General features: G+C 39.6%; 1 protein-coding gene across 2 annotated transcripts in view; it reads right to left on the reverse strand.

The window, feature by feature from the left end:
- Positions 1–22,476, reverse strand: part of rassf5 (Ras association domain family member 5) — a 48,368-nt gene extending 25,892 nt beyond the window's left edge. The window contains exon 1 of one of the 2 annotated variants that reach the window (XM_026935640.3): positions 21,594–22,476. In XM_026935640.3, coding sequence (XP_026791441.1) covers positions 21,594–22,314 — 721 coding nt within the window. In that variant the 5' untranslated portion in view covers positions 22,315–22,476. Of the gene's footprint in view, positions 1–10,580; positions 14,131–21,593 lie in introns of those variants that run through there. The other variant, XM_026935642.3, reaches the window with a different exon arrangement.
- Between the last annotated feature and the right edge of the window lie 148 nt (positions 22,477–22,624).

Below are 22,624 nucleotides of genomic sequence, written 5' to 3' on the forward strand. Positions count from 1 at the left end.
CAGTTAAAATGATAAGCTGGAATTTTTGAGAGAGAAGGAAAGCGATGCTGCTGAGGATACAGCCGTTTATATCTGCTGTAATGTGAGTAATAACAGGAACTAACTTGGTTCACAAAAGTTCATAACTTAAATGTAACTATAAATGGATAGAAAGTATGACACATAATTATCTAATAAGTTTTAAAAAGGTCATTTTGTTTTATTCCCTACTTAAGCTATTTAAACTAGCTTTGTTGTAAAATGTCAAAACAGGACTTTTGTGGTTTAATCTCAATCCACTGCACTCGTTCATCAAGTGTAGTTCGGTATAATGGTCAATAGATGGGGACAGATTCTCTCGGCCAGAACCCAGAGAGATCAGCAGTATGTGCTCATTAAAGTACTGGCATGTCCAACTGTTCCACAAAGCCTGCCAAGACACTTTTCTTTGACATGAAGGTTACCCTGACAGTGGAGCACATTTTCTTTTCCATTACTGATCCTCAGGGTCCTTTGGACTTTTTATGAAACAAAAGCACCCACATAATTAACCGTCGTCTTCTAGTAACCACAGTGTTGGTCGTAAACACTTAAGAAACTGCTTTTGGCCTGATTTAGGACCAGCTTCTGAATCTAAAACCCAGCTTTGACTGTTATAAGAGACATAACAACATTTCTATCAGATCAGCTGAACACAACAATGAGGTTAAGGATAGCCTGCAGGCTCCTCATTTAATCAGCATACATAAACAAGGCAATGCACCTCTGAAGCTCGAAAAAAAAAAAAAAAAAAAAGGCCAATAGATTAAGAGCCTTGCAATGAATCAGTCGGGTTTACTGCAATCCCTGGAACTAAACCAAATCCTTTATTTATCAGCTCACAGCCTACTCTTTCAAGACAGAAGTGTCATAGTGACGCTCATTTGCCTTGGTTTCCATTTTGTTGTCTTAACCTAAATGGAGCCCTTGTTTGTACGTTCTACTCTATGGGCAAAAATATTCTCAAAGCGATAGCAGGGTATCAGATACAGCAACTGTAGTGCATTGTGAATTATCAGTATTGAACACATTGAGGAACATCTATAAGAGGAGCACGGTATATCAGCAAACTGAGAGGAGGGCCTGGGAGTGCCTTAAACACCCACACAACACTGATAACACCCACGGAAAAAAGAGGTCACCTTTTCTTTCACCAGTCACTGTGCATCGTGGGGAGGTATGGGTGTGAAATGGAGATTAAGAGAGTCTGTCCTAAGTAAACAGCATGATCCAGGATCAGGAAATGCGTATCTGGGAGGACTTCCATCCTGCTCTGCCTGTCACCTTCAACCTTAGCAGCGGTCCAATCCAACTGGGCTCCAGTACAACATTAGCTTGTTGCCAACTACTGGCTGCTCTTGAAATCACCTGGGATATAATACTAACACTGTGATTCAGTCGCAGGCTGAAACACAGCCTTAGCTGGATATCGATACTATAATTTAAATACAGGCCAAAACGTGCGCTTTTTAAAATTTTTCTATAATCTATAATAATCACATAATTGCAAAAGGACATTAGAAAAACTGTGCAATATTGCCATGCAATGGATCTTATGAGTTTCTTCGCTTCAGGCATCTGTTTACATTTTTCCAGCCTAGAAGTTAGCTCCACCCCCAATGCAACACTCAGCTCCACCCCTTTTAAATAGTAACTCATGAGGAATATGTTTCAACATAGTATATGGGGGTCACCTTGGGGGAAAGGGCTGGCTTGTGTTTTCATTGTCATTACAATTTGCCTCACAGCCAGCAGAGAGCTCTAAAAATGACAAATCAATCCATCTTCTGTATCGCTTATCTTACATAGGGTCATGGGGAGCCTGGAGCCTATCCCAGGGGACACCTTGGACGGGGTGCCAACCCATCACAGGGCACAATCACACACACCAGACAATTTAGAGATGCCAGTCAGCCTACAATGCATGTCTTTGGACTGGGGAAGGAAACCAGAGTACCCAGAGGAAACCCTGAAGCACGGGGAGAACATACAAACTCCACACACAAGGGGTGGGGACAGGAATCAAACCCCCAACTATGGAGGTGCAAGGCAACTGTGCTAACCACTAAGCCACATATGAAATCTTTTAACAACTACAGGTTTGTACAGAGATCTCTGAGGTCTCTAGCAGGCTCAAGGGACTCATCAGCTGGTACAGAACGAAGCTCTTAAACACCCCAAATAGGATTAGGTAGATTTCTAGTGCACTCTTTACAACCTTAAGCTATTTAGTCCCTTAACCCCAGACACCCTGGCCCACATGCCCTTACCCACGTCTTGCCCCAAGCATGATGCCTTGTAAACATATGCTCCAAACCTTTTTGGGCTGTTGGTTGACCTCCTCAACCTGATAAATTTGGAAGAAGAAGCTTAGCCTTAACCTGGGGTTTCAACAACTGTAATGGAAAAGATGTGCAAGGACTAAGTGGCTCTTTTGAATGCCTCTAAAACACAGGAACAGGGAAAGATCCATGAATCTGTCTGTGAGACAGGGATGGACAGATTGCAAGGTGGGAGGTACCTGGGCCTGTCGGTGATGTGGAAAAGCACTCTACCACTAAAAGGCAAAAGATGGAACAGTGTCCCCGCATGTTCTTTATAGTTTTTGTTCCTTTTTGTTTCACTGAGAGTACCATGTGGAAAGACTTGTGTAGTTACAGCCAAATTTGGAAGAAAAGTGGCAAAGTTTTCCACACCCATGAGTTACATCATTGTTATTAGACAAACTCACAGAATATAAATGATCTACAGTAAGTCCATAGAGTAATCCATGTATGTTCACACTACCATTCTAATGTTCAGGAGTTTAAATAGCAGCAATGGTGTTGGAATATACAGTAGTACAAATAGAGTGCTGATCAGGATTACTGTCACTTATCAATATAATAAATATGGAACAGGATGTTCATTCTCATTTCGTTTTAATGATGTTATCAAATTGCTGCACCATCATATATTGTAATCATTATTCTTCAATCTATTACTATTAACTATTTGTAAGCATGCTTTGGCATGTTACACAAAAATATTTAGCCGTGTTATCCTTTAACTTACCCATACTGTAAGTTAAAAAACAAGATTTAATATATTAGTACAGAATAGTACATTATACTACATTTTTATAGATTTCCTTATACTTTGTTTACTGTCATGTAGCTTATTTGGGTATTTCAGTCATAGGTTTTATATATTTATTATTTGTGATTTTCCCATAGCTGCATGTCCTGAAGTGTTTATACCACAACAATTTGCCAATTATTAATTAAAGAATGACCTGCCATATGTTTCATCCATATATAGATACATTTAATATCGTGGAGCATGACAGTTATAAACAGTTGCTTCCTGTCACGCATGTTCTGTTTCCGTCTCTTGAAGTTAATAAGACAAAAAAAAAAGTTTGTTATGTTACTGGAAAGAGCAAAATCCTCTGTCTTGAAAACGTTCCCATGGAGGGAAACTTACTGACTGTTACAAAACACTGACACTGGAGACTCCGTCCAACAAACTTTACCATATCAATAATTATATGTTTCTCTTTGCTAAAAATAGTATGTTTTTAATCTGTTTATGTGGATTGTCCACCAAACAAGTCCCTATTGTTACTACAGACATTATATTGTATTAGAACAAGCACTTTCAACACCTTCTGACCAATCAGATTTAAGAATTCAATGGGGCTGTGATATAAATGATTATAAGTGGCATACATTTAACAGAAAAGACAATTAAAACATTAATCACAATTTTATGTGTGATAATTAATCATTAGCCATGATTTCATAATTATGACAGGCCAAATTACAAGCAATAATACTGGCAATACACACACACACACACACACACACACACACACACAAATGCAGCAAAATAAAACACAATCTTTTGGCATTTATAGAGTTTCCTTCTTTTGCGAAGGTCAAATATTTGACATATTATTGGGCCTGTCCCTTTAAGTACCACTTCTCATTTTAACATGTCACTTCCCCATAAATACAATGAACATGGATGTAATCTGAGCACAATGCAGCAGCTGTTACAGAACTCACAGTGCTGGTTGAATTCCCCTCACTGTACCTGGAACGAAGGGCTTTCTCTAGAAAAGCGAGGGAGAATACTGAATCATATTTACTCCCCATTACATGCCTCCTTCCTTCCCATTTCCCACTAACATGTCTCATCTGCCATGCTTGTCACCATCAACATTTCCCCCACTTCAGCTCTTGCCGAGAGAAAAGGCTGCTGGTCACCTGACAAAGACTTTCACTCGATCTCTTATGCTCACAGGTTCTGTTTGTGTCAGCAATACTTTCTGCTGTTTTTTCTCTCGTTGGCTCAAATCCAGTAACCTGACCCCATGATCTTGTTCCTTAAAGTGAAGTCAAATTCTCAAATAAAGCTCTTATCAGGAAAATGGTCACTTGTGAGTCATAAAGTTGAACTAGATCATTCATCTAAATCAGTAAATAAAGTGAGTAATTGTGTATGCATGCTTATTAGAGACATATAAGCTAACACTATGTTGGATTCCTCTAAACGTCCTCTGTTCACACTCACACAATATCCCAGGACCAGGTCTACCTTTTATATCAGTCAAGTAGGTTAGTTTTTAAGGACAGCTTACTTATCATCGACCTTGCACTATGTACTCATACATTTTAAAAATGGCCCCTGGTCCTGTAAGAGGCGATTTCAGAAAGTGTTTTTCTCTGGTCATAAACAAACATTTTATGGAAAGATGGGTGGATTGGTTTGGCTGATTATTCATATTAATTGATCAAAACAATAAAAAAAAAGTCTCTGAATCTGAACAACAAGCTAAAGATACACAACCAATGTTAAAGAAGAATATCCAGAATAGCTGAAATCTAATTTCAGCTATATTTGTATCAAAATGATTCAACTAAAAAAATCCATTTTAAATTTAGATATTTTTTGAACAGTTCTGTGTAGGATAGCAGAAAGAAGAAAGATGAAGAAAGATCAGAAGAAAATTGATATGTTTCAATAAAAAATCCAGTTTTTTTTAAAGAAACTCTCATATTGAATTAACAATAATTCCTCCTTTATCCTATCTGTTTTCTCCTTCCACTAGTTAGATCTTCACAGTCAGAAGGGGAACTGTGTATACGGGTGTATACGGGTGTATATGGTGTAAACTCATTATTTCCCATAATTTAACTCCCTCTACTCCTTAGTTTGTATTTAGATGAAATTACAAGACATAATGAGGAGCGACTTAACTGGAGAAAGGTGTTTCTGAGACCGAATCCCTAAACAGAACATCAGTGTATTCTGGGTAGAACTCAAATTCCCTGTAAGTCTAGCTTGTGTGTCAGCTCTTTGACTGCTGTTAGACCGGCTGGTCAACCCCCATACCTTTTCTTCCACCTGGTCTTGACCTGGCACAAACCATGTTCTGTTACTATTCAGCACTCTCTCACAGGAGAAAAGGCCCTCTTTGCTAATGCAGGTGCTTGAGCCAAAGTCAACACATACAGCACTTACAGACACTAAACTGGCAAGAATCCTACTGTGTCAGCTGTTTATTTACATAGAATTACTACTAATACATCAAAATAACTCATCTAGACATGCACATAAACATCTTCAAAACTAACAGTAAGTATAAATGATACCATTGGGAAATGGTAGAAGTTATAGTCATTCTCTCTTTTTCCCATCTTTCCATTGGCCTGCTCCTAGATTCAGAGGAACAGCCACTGGAAAAACGAGTTCATCCCCAAAACAGACAAATCTGGGCAGGAAATAAGGGTAGAAAAAAAAAAAACATGAGAGAATACCTAATGTCAAGAGTCCAAGGAGCAAACATTGTGGCATGAAACACTGGCAACATAATCACACACTCGAATAATTCAAGCAATAATGCTAATAGAGTTAAGACTTTAAAGAATTTAAATGCAACTGGAAATAGCTAGGGTGGTGGCTTGGGATAATGCTATAAACATACATTTATTATTATATTTTTTTTGCCTTTATTCAACTCTATTCTATACTGTCTGGCTTGGGATACATACAGCATTTTAAAATGGGACAACAAAACCCCAGTCACAAGGTTGTGTTAAAATGAAATGTACAAATTCACTAACAAATTGTAGACAAAGTGGCATCCAAAACGACCATACTGTATATACTTGGTTTGGTCACTTAGTGTGATGTGACTAAAATGTGCCATGACCTACCAACTTCTTTCCATTTCCAAAGAAATTACAACACAAATACAGAACCATTATATAAGTAAACATTATATCAAATGCCTGGAGGCATGTGGTCTAGAGCTTATACCGCATTAAAACAGTGCAAACAAGTCCTACAATAAAGTATCTAGGCTTATTAAAGGAAAATTCCACCCTGAAACACTATCTTGTGATGTGTTCAGTGATTCTAGTGCTAATTTATTGGTCGGTGCTGTATTTTATTATTACCACAAAAGTTGACGCTTTGGAAGCTGATCAGTTTGAGCAGAGTAAAGAGATGAGGGGATGAGAGAGCTGCACAGACTAAGGCACTACACCATTTTTCAGCTCAGCACTGAATATTTGTTTGGGAGTTGTGACAAACATGCAGCTAAGATTCAAAGAAAGCAAATGCGAATTTCATCCTATTAACACTGTACATCAGGGTATATCAGTAAAGCTAAAAATCCTGAATGGCAGACTAGTATAAAAGAATGGATTGTGTTTTGCCTATAGTGTAGATGCAATTAGGCTCTGAATACCCAAGTGCTTATTTAGGACCTTATCAGTGCCCAACACACACACACACACACAGTATGTATGTACATTTATCAGAGCCAGTGGAGGTCGTCTGTCAACTGCTTTCAATAGTCCTATAGTGAACAGAATCAGTCACTTTGTAATTTATGGCTCTTTAGGGTGGAGTCATTAACAATGGTTACTTTAGGGATAATTTGGTCAAATTTGTTTTTAAAATTTGATAATATTCAATGTTTTATATTCTTATATTTAACCACTAATTACATCACACCAAGGTTGGGTGAAAATATCATAATGCAATTCTTGTCATACAGTATTTACAATATACATATATACAATAAGTATCACAATTATCACAGCTGATGTTCCATGGATTTGCTTGCCTTTCAAGACGCTGTACAATGGCACTTAACTCCATAGAGTTATTATTGCACCAAGTGGTCTCAAACTGGAACTACAACAAGTGATAACAGAGGGTCATTTGCGCTGCCCCATGCTCGATCTATGGATTTTCAGTGGAGGACAGGACAGTTAATGACACGGTCCCCAGTGTTGTGGTTTTGACACCAAATTAGCCTAGTTTATAAATACTCCATAGCCACCAAGATCTTGTTTAATAGCAAATATTCAGAAACATAAAAAAAAAATACATTTCTACAAACAGAGGCAAAGTGTTAATGCAGACAGTGGGTCTATGATGTACAGAACCATTTCTACTGTAAGATATATTGCAAAGTTTGGTAGATGGAAAGATGGATTATGGACTGGATCATGTCTGTATATCAGAAATGTGTGCTCACTATGGTGATCTTGTTTCCCAAGCAAAGGCTGAGAAAAATGTGTCTCTGTTCTCCAATGCCTGAATTTTTGGGGCTAGTTTCAGGACTTTTGTGTGGTTTTTGAGATGTAGTTGAGTTGGAAATTTTGCTGAAACCAGGCAATCCTGATACTGGCTCTTTGGGAAACACACTTGCTATATCCAACTGCTATACTGAACAAAAGTATATCTAAAACCTCTCAAAACTTGGTGCTAGATATGCTGAATGTATGTAGTCCAAGTTCCTATTACGGAGTTACTCTTAGTCAAGTACGACATTTTTTGAGTCTATGTCCCACCAAAATCCATGGTTATGAGCTACTGCTGCTTAAGAGATGCTCCAAATAGCTTTCACTAATGAAATTTTGGTATCTTAAAAAAAAAGTATGACATATTATGCTATTGATCGTCATATCCTCCAGCTCTCCTTTGTAAACCACCAAGAATTTAGAGATAATAACTAATGGCATTAATAATGTAGTTGCATTACCACATTGACAGGCCTCTAATACGAATTTTTACATTCTTTTTCCAGCTTCAATTTTCAGGATTTGAAATAAAAATATTCATCTGAGACCTTTCAGTAGCATCTTTAAATCCCACTGCTCTCACAGTAACTGGGTATATGTGAGATCACACCTATGAGTCAGTCTGTATGAGGCAGGATTGCAGATCCGGTACCTCTTCATGTACCACAGAGACTCACAAGATTGATGACATCCTCTCATATGCTTCTATACTCTCCTGTTACTAAAGGTCTGAGACTCTGAACTATAGACCCTGCATTAAGTAAAACTCCACAGAGAGATTTTAGTAGGGATGGATTGATATTGGCAGGACACAAGTCTCGGTCAATAATAGCTTAAAAGCATCATATTCATATTGATTTGATTAATCAGCCAATATGTCTGATGACACAAAGTCTGGTTTTATCTCTTATGCTTCATTTTGGAGGACTTCATTTTCAAAGCTGTAATATTATAATAATAAACTATATACAGTGTAATAGCAGTACATATAACAACAATTATAAACTTTTTTTTTTGGCAGTATGTTTGTTTAAAGGTAAGAAAAGCATAACTGAATAAGTACCATATCAATATCATAATCAATAAATTTAAAATCTGCATGTACACTGGGCCTCATTTATTCACCTTGAAGTAAAGCTGTATGCAAATGTTTTTTTTTTCTTTGTAAACCAATCAAACAAAAAACTCCCCTCAAGATTTACAAAAGTTTTGGTAACCCTGATTTTCTTTGTACTCGTGTGTATCACCAGTAAATTACCAAGCGTGTTCATAGCACAGCCGATTAATATTTAGTGACACTGAAAATGACAACATGATGACTAAACAGTGAACGCAGCATGCACTAAGTCTTCCAGTAACGCAGCTCAGCCACTGCAGTGCATTTGCTACCACAAACACAGACTATCTCTTCCTCCTTGTATAGGGTGCCATTTCTTTTGTCCTAATTGAATTAGTCTTATTATTCTCGGTTTATGGATTTGTTTTGGATTGCTTTCATTAATAGAATAAAAGTTATAAATATGACCTCTCATAAAATACAAATGTCTTTCAGAACGAACTGGATTTTCATGAATACCACATTTCTAATGTAAATGCTCCTTCGAACAATTTGTGAACAAACTTGTTTATATCCAGCTTGATAAATGAGACCTATTGTGAGCATGCTGTCCTAACCATGTGGTAAGAAATCTAACCTCCAACTTGTCACATACCATATGATTCAAGCACTTGTACAGGACACTGACTCTTGCTTCTATCCCCCAGACTGACCTTAAACCATTTGGGACAATGACGCAAAGTGCAAATTACATAACAGACAGAAAGTCCTTTGAGGTTTTACACAAGGCAGCTAACGTGCCCTAAAGTGGATCACTTTATATTCATTATCCCTCTCTACCGCATCTTCGCCTTCATCAGTCCACTGTGAGAGACAGGTTTTTCCAGATCAATGGGAAATTCAATTTTTTTTCTCCCACAGCTGTTGAGAGTTTACTCAAAGTAATCTACATTGGAACAGAAATACGACTGTGACTCATAACTTCAGTGCTCAGCCACACATTATGAAAGCAATGCTGAACATCACCGAGGTCAATCTTCTGCATTGCAGCCTTTATTAACACAGCAGATAATCACAATTTGGCTGATGGTGCGTTAACAACCCAAACTCCTGACTGTGGCACATTTCTCACTCTCTCTCTCCCTGTCGTGTTTACTGGAGCATTATAGAACCACTGGGGCTTTATACAGGATCAATGAATGCAGTAGCTCTCTATTCCAGCCTTTCTGCATATCAATAGAAAACAATAGGTACTGCGAGAGAGAAACACTAACCATTTAGAGAGAAAAAGAGAGAGAGTGAGGGAGAATAAAATATGATGCTCCCTATAGACTAGAACTGGGCTATTTTGGGGAGGCGTAAAATCACTGCAGAGCTCTTCAGTTGCAGTTGAACTGGATATCATGGTACACAAACCTTGAACTCCTTCATTTTTAATGAAATCTTTTTCTTCCCTTATTTGACGAATCTTCAGATTCTTTAATTCCTCCCCTGTCATCACAACACCTTCCATTTTCTTTCCCTTCACATCATTCCTGCCTTCTCCTACCCTCCTCTGTTACCTAATACACATGTCACCAAAGGTTTACCCAACTTCTCATCCTCTCTCCTCTTCTCTCAGTTACTCATTCCCTTTTCCTCTGCTCCATTTCTCTCCTCTCCTTCCCTGACACATTCCCACCTCCTACCTTCTCCCTCTGTCCTGTTGTTTACTGAAGATTTCTCTACCTTCACCTACTAATCTAGGAAAATATTCAGCTCCTTTCATTCCCCTCCTGTCCTCCTTTCTTTTCCCACACCATCTCATAATTGTCTATTCCTCTTTCCTCATCTCTTCTTCATGTTGTTACATGATAGAAATTCTCCCAAAGCTTTATCCACTCAACTTGTTCCATTCTTCTCCTCTATCTGTTGTCCATTACCTGATAGCACAAGAGCGCCACTGCTGCTGGACCTCCGGAGCAGCCTCAGACCCTCAGACCACGAGCGGGACTTGGGCAGGCGCCGGAAGAGACGGCTGAGGCGCCGTGAGACGTGGCCGAAGCACGCACTGGACACGGCTGCCTCCTCCGCCGGCCTCATGGCGGGCGCCGCTATCTGCGCCCACCTGTGCCCATGGCACTCTCTGGTGCTGGCTGCCCGTGGCTCTGTGGCACTGCGCTGGGGGCTGCCAGTCTGTCCTGTGCATCCACCATCGCAGGGCTGCGTCAGGCTTTCGGAGGCACGCTTGGGCCCAATAACCTCTCCGACACGTCCCTTATCTCCTCTCACTCTGTCATTCTGTTCTCTCACTCTCTGCCTGTCCCCAGTTTTCTCACGCAGTGCAGAGCTTGCACTGATGCAGCGCCCACACGTCCTCCTCTCTGCAGCCCTCTTAAAGCTACAGACACGCTGTCTCTCTCTCTCTCTCTCTCTCTCTCTTCCTATCTCTATACTTTCTCCTTCTCGCTCATCCTCCCTACTTGCTCCCTATGCCGTCAGATAGTGCTCCACTTCCTGAGTGTGTGTCTGTGAGTGAGAGAGACAGAGAGTGTGAAGACAGATGGATGTCCCACGCTCTGTGAATCCTGAGGGACATCTGATCTCCTGCACCACACTGAATAACTGATAGTTCACCTCATCCTCTTACCTTCTTTCAACTCTGTTCTCTATGTTTATCTTTTTCTTTTTCTATATGTGTAAAACTCCCAGACTGGTCAGAACCCAGTGGAAAGATGTGGAACCAGTGAGTAATTCTGAGTCACTGGCGATATATGATGCTAATTCATGGAGATTAAGTTGTACAAGCAGGTAGCTAAGATGATGAACATGAAGCTAATTCTAATATGTATCCTGAAGAACCAACACCCATAAGTCTCACAGAGGTTGCTCTACTGCAACCCTTTAAGTCAGTGTATCCCAGAAGGAACTAATTACTATTAAATTCTACAAGACTAACAACATTATATATATGTAAATAAATGTTAAATAAACCCTGGCTTTGCAAAGAATTAATGGAAACAATGTAGATGTTTAATTTTCTGCCGCTAAAACTAGAGAGAGTGATAAAGAAAGAGAGGACAGAAGAGTCAAGGGTGACCTAAATATATCCTGCGCCATCTCCCCACTGCGCTGCCACAGTTAGTTTCCTGCACTGGTACTTTTCTTATACTAAACTACAACAGAACACTCTGTTCTGACCTGTTCACTCATACTAGGTAAACATAAAATAAGGAATAAAACACTACATGGGCATACAATTCTAGGAAAATAATCAATGATGGGATAGAGTGATTATTACTTAAATTATAGTGGCTATAAATAGCCGTTCATGCACCAGCCTCTCTTTTTGAACTAAATAAGACCAAAAAAACAAAAAAATGTTCCCAAAGAGTCCTCTGTCCTGGAGACTTTCCCGTGCTGACATTTACAAAGCTCTGACACTGGAGACTCCTTCCATAACCATTAAATAAATATCTCCAAATAAACATCTTCAGCACTATAAATAATAATAAGTAAAATAATAGAACGAGCGTATTACTATATACCTGTGATTTGAATTACAGTCGAATTACTGTCAGAGCTGCTGTTATGGAAAATTAATCAACACCTTCTGACCAATCAGATTTGAGAACTCCACAGTGCAGTAGTATAATCAGTTATACAGTATAACGGGTTGCCAGTTTTTTTAGGTACAGCTACTGTAAAATAAAATGTCTTGTTAGCCATTTTATCAGGTACACTATTTATATATAGGTCACTTTGTAGGCTAGGGACCATCTATCATCTATTTGGGTGTGAATTATTCTCAGCACAGCAGGAACATTTTAATGCTGGATTGTAGTACTAACGCTGGGTTGAGAACAGCTCCTCCATCAAAAAAAAAAAAAAAAAAAATCCAGTGATCAGAAGCTGACATTGATGAGGGGCTCAGAGAGTACTAGCACATGCTGTGCATGGAAAATGAGTTCTAGTTTCTAATTGAAAGCTGCAAGAACAAGGTAGGTGTGTTTGATAAAATAGCCAGTAAGTGTACATAGTGTTTAAAAACCCTAGCAACACTGTGTGTGGTGTAATATACCATTGCAACACTTACTGTATTTCCATATCAGAATTGCATTTCGTAATTATGAAAAACCCTAGCAACACTGCGTGTGGTGTGATATACCATTGCAACACATACTATACTTCAGAATTACATTTTGTAATTACGAGATGACCGCCAGCACAATGTTGTGATTACTAGTCTTATTATTCTATGAACCCTGAGTTGGGGAGGCGTGTCAACAACAACAACAACAACAACAGCAGCAACAGCAGCATCAGACAGTCACGGCAGCTGCAGTACGGATGTTGCATCCAGAGAGATATTAATAAATCATAAATATTGTAAGCTGGTTAACACTGGCTAATTTTTTTTAATGGTGTACTGTTACACACACAGGTAAGAACCTGGATATAAGCATATATGCATGATTCGTTGCTTCTTTGCAACTGCATACAAAATATTACTTAGCTAATGTCCATCTGTTGTTCATTTTGCTGCAGTAACACAATAAACTTCCCTTCCACATCGATAGGAAAATAAGAGTAAACAAAAGCGAATTTTTCCCGGGGCATCTATTTTGTTCCTGCCCACACGCATATCATGTTGTATTTATAAATTCAAACACGTAAAGTAGGAACTTCTGAACTTCTGATATCTGGTCAGCAGTAGTCCCGTGGTGGTTCTTTTCCACTCATGAAGTAACTGTATATGTTAAAAAAAATTAGGTACATAGTAGGTTAAGGTGTGTGGAAACCATAAAGGTTTATTACATAAACCTGTTAGCTCATTATATATTGTGATAGTCATCAGATCATCACTAATCCCATGCTCCATTTGGAAAGCATTATTCATTATGCTGAATTATTTTATCCAGAATTGGAATCTCATGTATCCTTATTAGTGAAGGAAATCCCATCATTCTGTTCACAGAAATGAATACAAACATGGTGAACAGGAATGTCACAGATGTTTTTAGACCTTATTTTTAGTAATGTATTAAATTGTCCACCATATAGCTTACATAGAGCACCACAGACTCACTCTGAAATCCCGTACCATGGGTGATGTTGGGATATTCTGAGTGTGTGGTTAGCAGAACAGCCCCAGACTGCTCCTGGCTTCCTGAAGCTGTCAGTGCGAGTGAATGGGGCTTTGAAAAGCCCGACACAATGTCTCTCCTGTTCAATAGGGATCTGAACAAGGTTTCTCCTGTGGAGCCCTGACCACTGAAATGTTCCTCTGTGCAGTGAAACATATGTAAAGGGGCTTGTGGGGCAGTGTCCCACCTACACGGTCCACAGTGAGGAAAAAAGAGACTTGATGAACAGGGAATTGGTGAGGGAAGGAAAGGTCAAGGAGAGAAGAAACATCAGGACAAAACTTGAAGGAGTGAAGTTCAAGTGAAGAACGTGAAGGAGCAGCTTGGACACCTTGATATCAGTCAGGCCCCATCTATTAACAGTTAACAACAAAAAAAAAAAAAACAGCTCATAACCCATCCTTTTACTTTAATAAACCCATTTTTTTAATAAAAAAAAATGTTAAAATTATTATTAGTATTAATATTAAATATAAATTACTATATTATGTATTATTATTATTATTATTATTATTATTAATATTAAATATAACAATTGCTTTACTTTATTAGTGTTTGATGTGATTTTGTGTTAATGTCTGTATTTTTTCACTTACATTTATAGCTGCACATAATTTCATAATTTCTTTTAATATTATTCCACATTTATTGAGTTTTTAATAATTATTCTTCATGATTCAATTTCTAACATACTGTATAAAACATTAAGCTGCATTTTATATCTATAAAAGAAGCTACATAAATAGAGTTACTATTTAGCCACTAAGGGAAAAGCTCTCGATACAATCAGACCATCCTGAAAGACCAAAGAGTTAAATGGCTGGAGTTGAGGATGCAGCAGATGAGTGATTTGAGCAGTATGTTACAGAGAGAGGATTGCTGTTATTCTCTTTATCAGTCCTGAATATTTTTAAGGGGTCGAGAGCAGGACGAAGGGCCAATGACACAAATGCGAGTCACTGTCCTACTCAGAAATGAAAAACACATGGCTCTGTAATAGTAAGACATGCGTGTATCACTAAATTACTTGGGTGTCATTTCCTAGCATTAATTTGGTACAATAATACACATGCCACTAAATTAGTGATGTCCCAAATAAATATTGCTAATTTGATTCATTGCATGTGTATTTAGTGGGATGTATAGGTATTGTAGGTGATTTACAAAGAATAATTGCCTAAATTACCTAAATCGTGCAGTGCAGGCCGAAAATGCACTTGGTATTTGTTCTCGATGTGTGTGTTACTTGTTCTCAATAAGGTTGACAAGCTCAGACCTCAGAGACCTCGTTTAAAAATAGAAATTTGAATGCGAAACAAAATGCAAGACATGAATGTGTGTTCTGTTTATAAGGTATCTGTGAATGAAGGCATTGTTGAACATTATTGGCATGGATGAAAAATGTGCCAAATATGTAATACAAAACCAACTTCACAGAAGTCATATTAAGTCAAAAGTCAGAGAAACTGTCTTATTATTTTTAGATACAGAACAAAATTTTAAGAAACTTTGATAAAATGGTTTATCTTGTCTTCAACTGGGTATAAACAAGCTTCCACAGATTTAATATTTGCCCTTCAGTTGTATTAATTTGCAGAAACAATCGCTGTTCTTGAAGTGACTTTCAGATAGGAAAAATCACACTACACCTGCTAAATTAATATCATTAATTAGATGTAATTTTAGGTAGAAACATGCCAAACTATATATATTCATTAAGGCAAACATGCAAAATACACAAGACATGTCACTATACTTATTTGAATTGCTCAATCCTCCAATTAACTATGTTAGTAATTAGCTTGCATTCGTTTTTTTTTCCAGATGTTATCAAGTTTGCATGTAATTTTACACCGCTACAGTGATGACAATAGAAAAACGTCAACCAAATGACTACGTATTTGACGTACGTATTTAAGCACGCTACACATACTGAAATGGTGAAATGCTCCACGCTACTGAGATACTGAAACGTTCACCAACAACTCGGTAAGTTTTTGCCATGGTGTGTATTAATGCATTATCTAGCTAATTAGAGCTTACGTTCACCCTACTCTCTTTCACCTCTCAATCACAGTGACACTTGCCAGTCAAGGGTATCTGTGAGGTCATGTATGCAGGCCATAGCACTTTTTCTTCCAGTGTGTTACACTGCTGTGTGTTTGCCCCACCCAACTTTGGCAAGACCAAACTGGGAAGAAAAATGGGGGGGGCTACATTACGCTAGTGCCTACCTTTTATCCTTGTCAGTTTCCAGGCAACCAAAACTGGGACTAAGCAGCATACTAGCGCCTGCACTTTCCCACTTGCTAATAAATTTATGATTTGTTCCTCTTCACCCTCAGAACCAGTGAGTCAGCTAAAGTCACCAAAAACACACATCAACCCTGATTTCTATCTGTGAGAAATCTCCAATCTGGAATGGGAATAAACCTAAATGCATTGCCTACTCTCTCAAAATCATATTACAGCCTGGGCATGTACGCATTCAGAGAAAGATGAGAATCGTTATTTTATGAGGGTTGTGTGTTTGTGTGGGTGGGCATACACGAGAGAGAAAAAGAGAGAGAGGGAGAAAACCAAAACAACACAAGACAGGAAAATGGACAGGAACCGAGCTGTTTATGGCATGGATGTAACCGCTGACTGGCAGCTCTCTCATTCGCTGCATGTAATTAGGGGCTGCGAGTTAGAAATAGGGAGCTGTAGTCACAGCCATGAGCTCTCTTTAGCCCGCCTTCACCACCACAGCCTCGAAAATACATCATATCCCAGCATGCCCTGGGAGTTGAGCCACTTCAAAGGGAGCATCACTGCTAAATTCAGAAAGGGAATGAGAGACACACTATTGTAATAAGACTTCTGCCTTCTTTTGGGGGGAATCCTGGACATGCCAGCACAAGAAAAAGGGTGTTTTAAGTAGAGTTGGCAAAAGTACCAGAAAAAAGTGAAATAGAGTGTGACATTTGGAAAGTGAAAGTAAATAAGCATAAAGTCATTTTACAATAAGGGGCTTGTGGGACTTTCCAAAATCTATAGTCATGTCATCACATGACAAACCACAATACAAGTTTTCAGTAAAATTCCTTCTCTGGCAAGTTTAGACAAAATGTTTTGAAAAAAGAGGAACAAATACTGTGGTTCAAACAAAAAGGACCAAACTTTCCAGACATAATACACTACATCTCTATCTCTCTCTCAATCTCTCTGTCTCCATGATGGACGGCTCTAAGTAGGTTAGCCTTACTCACGGAGGCTCTGCAGAGTGCCAAGCAACATCATTTAGAGAGAGAGAGAGAGAGAGAGAGAGAGAAAGATGTCCACTTCTAAGGACAAGACTTATAGTCTGTTAGAGGACAATGTTCTGCCTTACTGGCTCCAACAGTAAGACTGCTCTGTAGCGACTTGAGACTCGGCCGTGATTTATTTTACAGAAGCAAGGACAGTGACACTACTGTCAGGTCAGCAATGTAAACTAAAAGGATTACTGGAAAAGAAATGCACCCCGTGTATTTGTGTGGCAATGGTACAAAGTAAATCATACATTTGAGGTCAATTGTCATTTTTTTGGACCTCATCATCAAGAAAACACCATTTACAGTGCAATTCCATCACTTAAAAAACTGTCAATCATAATGACATACTAAATAAATCAACATGATCTTGTGGTTGCAAAACTGGAAATATACACCAAAGTCAACAAGACTAGCATTCACATCTTTTCATGCAACTTCATTCATATGACATCCAAGGAAATTGCTCATTTTTTGTTACAATTCCTATGAATATATGTATGCTTGCAACAACATACTGTATATTCCATTCATAAATCATTCATAGATCATTCCCATCTTCTGGCGATCCCCAGCAGAGGCCTAACATTTGTAAATTAGTGTGTACAAAAGCAATTTCGGCTTTAATGATAGGTTACATCAGATCAGGTTTAAGGCTATACTATCACTGTGATTCAGCCTGGTATAATTACGGCCCAGATTGATTACAGTCTGAGCTAATAGACTGGAAAGTATGAATTATAGGCTTCGATCGGACATTTTGGAAAGCAAAAAAGCTCCTTTTGAAAGTGGCTTTTTAGTAAAGTTAAATCCAGGGGTCATATTGACAAAAAACTTTTTAAAGCATGCATAAGCTAGTTTCAATGTTAGACTCAGAGGAATTCACACAACATTTTAACAGAACGCAGCTCTTAAACCTGAGACGACTTAGAGGTAGTGCAGAGGGCCCTTAAGACCAAATCACAAACAATCCTAAATAGCTGGTGCTTAATGGTACAATCAAGTTAATCTGTTCAAAATATGTACGCAGTACTATTGGTAATTACAGTGAAGCTAATAGGAAAGATATGTAGTTAGAACAATGGAATGCTAGAAACACCTAGGGTTCCTGGTTCCTTTTTAAACTGTCAATGTTTCTCAGAGTGGTCTCAAAGGGGGATCAGGAAGCATAGCTGGTCAGTTAAACGGGTCCAAACCTTATTAATAATTAATAATTTGGACCAATGTGTTCTGTCATTGAAAATTTCAAGAATAAAAAGCTCTACGGCTCTAATAAATAGAAAAAATATTATTTCACACATTTGATAATTGTAATATTTGAATAGTTCATAAAATAAATCTGTGCTGATGGGATCCGTGGAATTTTTTTTTTCACATAAAGCCGTCCCTGGATACAAAATGTTGGAGAACCCCTGCTCTTAAATTACATACTATCCTCTAATTCATTTACAGTGTACCATGTGTACAGGCTGACAATTAACAATTTAGTAAGTATTTAATTTTTTTTTTATGTACGGAATCAGCAGTATCCACAACACCCCCCCTCCCTGTCATACGACAGCTACCACCGGGGAGGGTGAAAGCTAACACGTGCTTCCTCTTACACATGTGAAACCAGCCAACTGCATCTTTCCAAACTGCTGCTCATGCTGCGTCACAGGGCAATGTAACACCCTCGGAGGAAAACGCTATTTGCCCTCTTCCACATACATGAGCTCACAGACACCCACATTTGGCTAGTGTTGCTATGACCTAAAAAAGCTTAAAAAAATAGTGACACTTAGGACAACCCTTAGTGGTAAGATAAGATTTTTATCAGTATGACTCCTGTTACTCCTGTCTTGACTGAAGATAGTCACCAATCTTTTACTATCATACCTATCATCTATTTCTCTACAGCATCTCACTGCAGTAACTACCAGCCTGAGATTACCAACGGACTTCTGACACACTGCCAACACGGTACCTCTCTCTCTCACACATACACACACACACAGTCACGTCTGTGTACACACTTTCACACACATGGACACGACTGTGTACACTCACATGCACTCATGCACACAATGCACATTCACCTATTGTCTCATTCTCTCCAACACACAAACACACACACATTCATACTAACTTTATCTCTCTCTAACACACTCTCTCCCCATTTCTCTCAATCTCTTTCTCCATCTGTTTCTCTCTCTCCACATAAATACAGCACAAGGCCACAGGATCATTTCACTATTGTGAAATTGCTCCCTGTTGTGAGCCAGGTTAGACACACATACAGGAAGCGTATCAGCTACAGAGATGAGCCAAAATCTCTTCCTCACAGGGCGTTACAGAGTTCTGCATGACCTTCTACTGGTTCTTGACATGTTAGAACCTGTAGATACACATTTACTCCTACACTTTCACTACAAACAGTGATTCACACACACACATCTATAATGGAAACTATTAAGTTACATTTAGAGCACCTTACAAATCTGATTAACCCCTTAAACTCTTAGGTTATTATTCAATTATTCCTGTTAACTCATATTATTCAGTAAATTCTATGAGATTAATTTATAACAGTTATAAGAGTAAGAAAGGAATTTATAAGAAAAGAAAGGAAGAATAAGAAAGCAGGTCTTGGAGTATGAGGGGTCAGGTTTTTTTTTAGATGGCAGTGTCATAAGGAAAGAATGCTGGATCTTATCTTTTCAGGGAAGAAGGACGGGAGGTGACAGAGCGAAAGTGAAATCCAGCTTTAATTAAAGTGAAAGCAGGATGTGTATGGTACTTGGGGGCAACCTCTCTCTGCTGATTCATCCAAGTATTTTCACCTACTTTCCAAGTTCAGTTAATTCAAAGGCAAAGTGTGGCCATCTCCATGTTACTTAGTATTTATTTTGCAAAACCTGGATTCATGGGCTCACAGCCTGCATGAATAACTGTTTCTAAATAGGCTGCATGTGATGAAGTTACTGTTTGCCCTCCAAAACGTGTCTTTCTAGCTAAAAAGCCTCCCACTAATCCCACAGCAAGTATTTAGGTCGGCACTAAAGGCAATGCTTTTAAAAGTCACATTTTCTGCTCTACTTACAAACATAAACCAAGGACTCCATCACACACACACAAACACACCAAACATCAAGCCCTCATGAGTAATAACTGTGGGGTTGTCAGTACAAGACATATAGTGCAATTCAAAACAAACAATGACCCCTACTGGGGACGTCCCTTCTAAGCTCTTCCTTGCGAGACCCTTGTATCCTCCAAAAAAAACCTCAACTCATATCTGAAGGCATCGTTTTGATGAAATGCTCTGGGTTATGACATGATTTGAGACGTAAAACAACAGCCCCCCTACAGCAGGAAATACCAGATGAACCCACAATGTCTCCAAAGCTGGCGTTTTTGGAGTCATACTCCCTATTCAATCTGCTCATCTATGATTGATAATGCTATGCTGTCTGCCTCTTGTCCCCCTCCACACACATACACCGTTGTCCTTAGTTCGAGGAGAGAGATAAACGTGATAGTGTTTTCTCAAGGCATATTTGGCATGCCTCTCTGGAAAGATGCTGCTTCCTTGTTCCTCTTGTGTTCCTCTGGAAATAAAAAAAATACTTACCTCTATTAAGAAAGGTAAGTGAATGAATCATTTTATGCCTGTTAGAAGTGTGCCTATAGTCATCATTCATTCATTCATTCATTTTTCTTCCATAACCAGATAGGATCCAGAGTCTATCCCAAGAACACTGGGCGTCAGGTGGAAATGCATGCTGGATTGTATGTGCTTATCACGATCACAGAGCACACACATTCACACACATATTCACACACAGGGGCAATTTAGCGTAACCAGTCCTCCTACTGATATGTTTTGGGAGGTGGCAGGAAACCAGAGAACCCAGAGGAGAACATGTGAAACTAATATTTTTAGGATATGAATTAGAAGCTAGATCTAGAGCTCTTAACCAGAGAAATGGCCCCACACCAAAGAGAGAGAGAGAGAGAGAGAGAGAGAGAGAGAGAGAGAGAGAGAGAGTACCTATACACTACTTTTTTCTGACAGTGTAGAGTAATCAGTCTCACATAGCTGCACCGCTAGATTCGATCAATCTACAGAATCGATTCCCCCCAAAGAGTCGTTCACTACAGAAATGACTCACTCCTGAATCAATTTACACATTTGTCACATATAAAGATGTCAGGAAATTTAGATATTAATTAAAAGCTAGATCTAGGGCTTGTAAACAGAAATATGACCCCTCCCCCCCAATAAATAAATAAATAGAATGGAAATAAATAAATAAATAAATAAATAAATAAATAAATAGATAGATAGATAGATAGATAGATAGATAGATAGATAGATAGAATTGAATTATGTATATACTATACTACATTTTTTCTGACAGTGTAGAGTAATCAATCTCACATAGCTGCACCGCTAGATTCGATCATTCTACAGAATCGATTCTCCCCAAAGAGTCGTTCACTACAGAAATGATTCACTCCTGAGTCGACTTACACTCGCACCGGAGCGCCGCGCTCTTGATCAGCCGGTTGCAGGCGTCGCACCAGTCCTGCGTGACCCTGCGAGGGGTGAAAAGGTGGCCTTCTCCTTTTTCCTCTTTCACCCCGGGCTCATCTCGATCGAAAATTGACCATGCTTGCCTTCTCGGCTGCTCAGTGCGCATCAGCTTCACGACGCCTCGTCTGCCCTGCGTGAGCCGCTCGAGCTGGATTCCCTCTAACGTGTCTCCGTCTGCGGACAGCGACCTGAACTTCTCGCGCTTGCCTCCTGACCGGGGCGACAGTTCGCTGATCGTTTTCGCCGAGCTCCTCCGGGGGCAACCTCTGATCACGCCGTTGTTGTTCGCGTTCGCGTTTTGCGCGTCGGTGCGGCTGCGCGTCTGCGCCTGAGCCGCGTCGTTACACGCACACTCCAGTGCCCCCTGCGCCGCAGGGACTCTGATCGCGTCCGCCGTCCTCTCCATACTACGTGGCGGTTCTGCATCACTGCTGTCGCACATCTCCAGTGCTGTCCCGCTGCCCGTGTCTGAAGATGGTCGGCGGTTTAATGGCACGCTCGGTGCTGTTGCAGAAGCCGCCGCGCGCTCACGCGTCATTTTCTCCCGTGACGGTTTGCGCATTAATTTCTTCCCCTCGTTCGCCAATTTGCGGAAGAGCAGCTTCTCTGAATCGAGATGATGCCGAGCCGGGTGTTGTCCTAACGTAACGGATGCCATCGCCTTCAAGCGGGCGACTGTACGTGCGAGGAATGGTGATAGTCGGTTAAGTCGTGACGCGCTTGGATGCGACAAGCTTTAAATGGCAGCGAGTCGGAGGACGCGCTCTTAAAGAAGACGCGCCTCTGCCCTCCTCACTGCCCACGCGCACTCCACAGCAGCAGCAGCAGCAGCACTGCGAGCGCACATGACCAGCACAGGGGGGTGGACAGAAAGACATCTACTGACCTGTGACCAGCACAGCGTTTTTAATAACGCATAGTTTACTAGAAATGCTGGGATTACAGCTCATATAAGAGCATTCAGTCAA

The sequence above is a fragment of the Pangasianodon hypophthalmus genome, chromosome 20, assembly GCF_027358585.1.
Source record: "Pangasianodon hypophthalmus isolate fPanHyp1 chromosome 20, fPanHyp1.pri, whole genome shotgun sequence".
NCBI lineage: Eukaryota > Metazoa > Chordata > Actinopteri > Siluriformes > Pangasiidae > Pangasianodon > Pangasianodon hypophthalmus.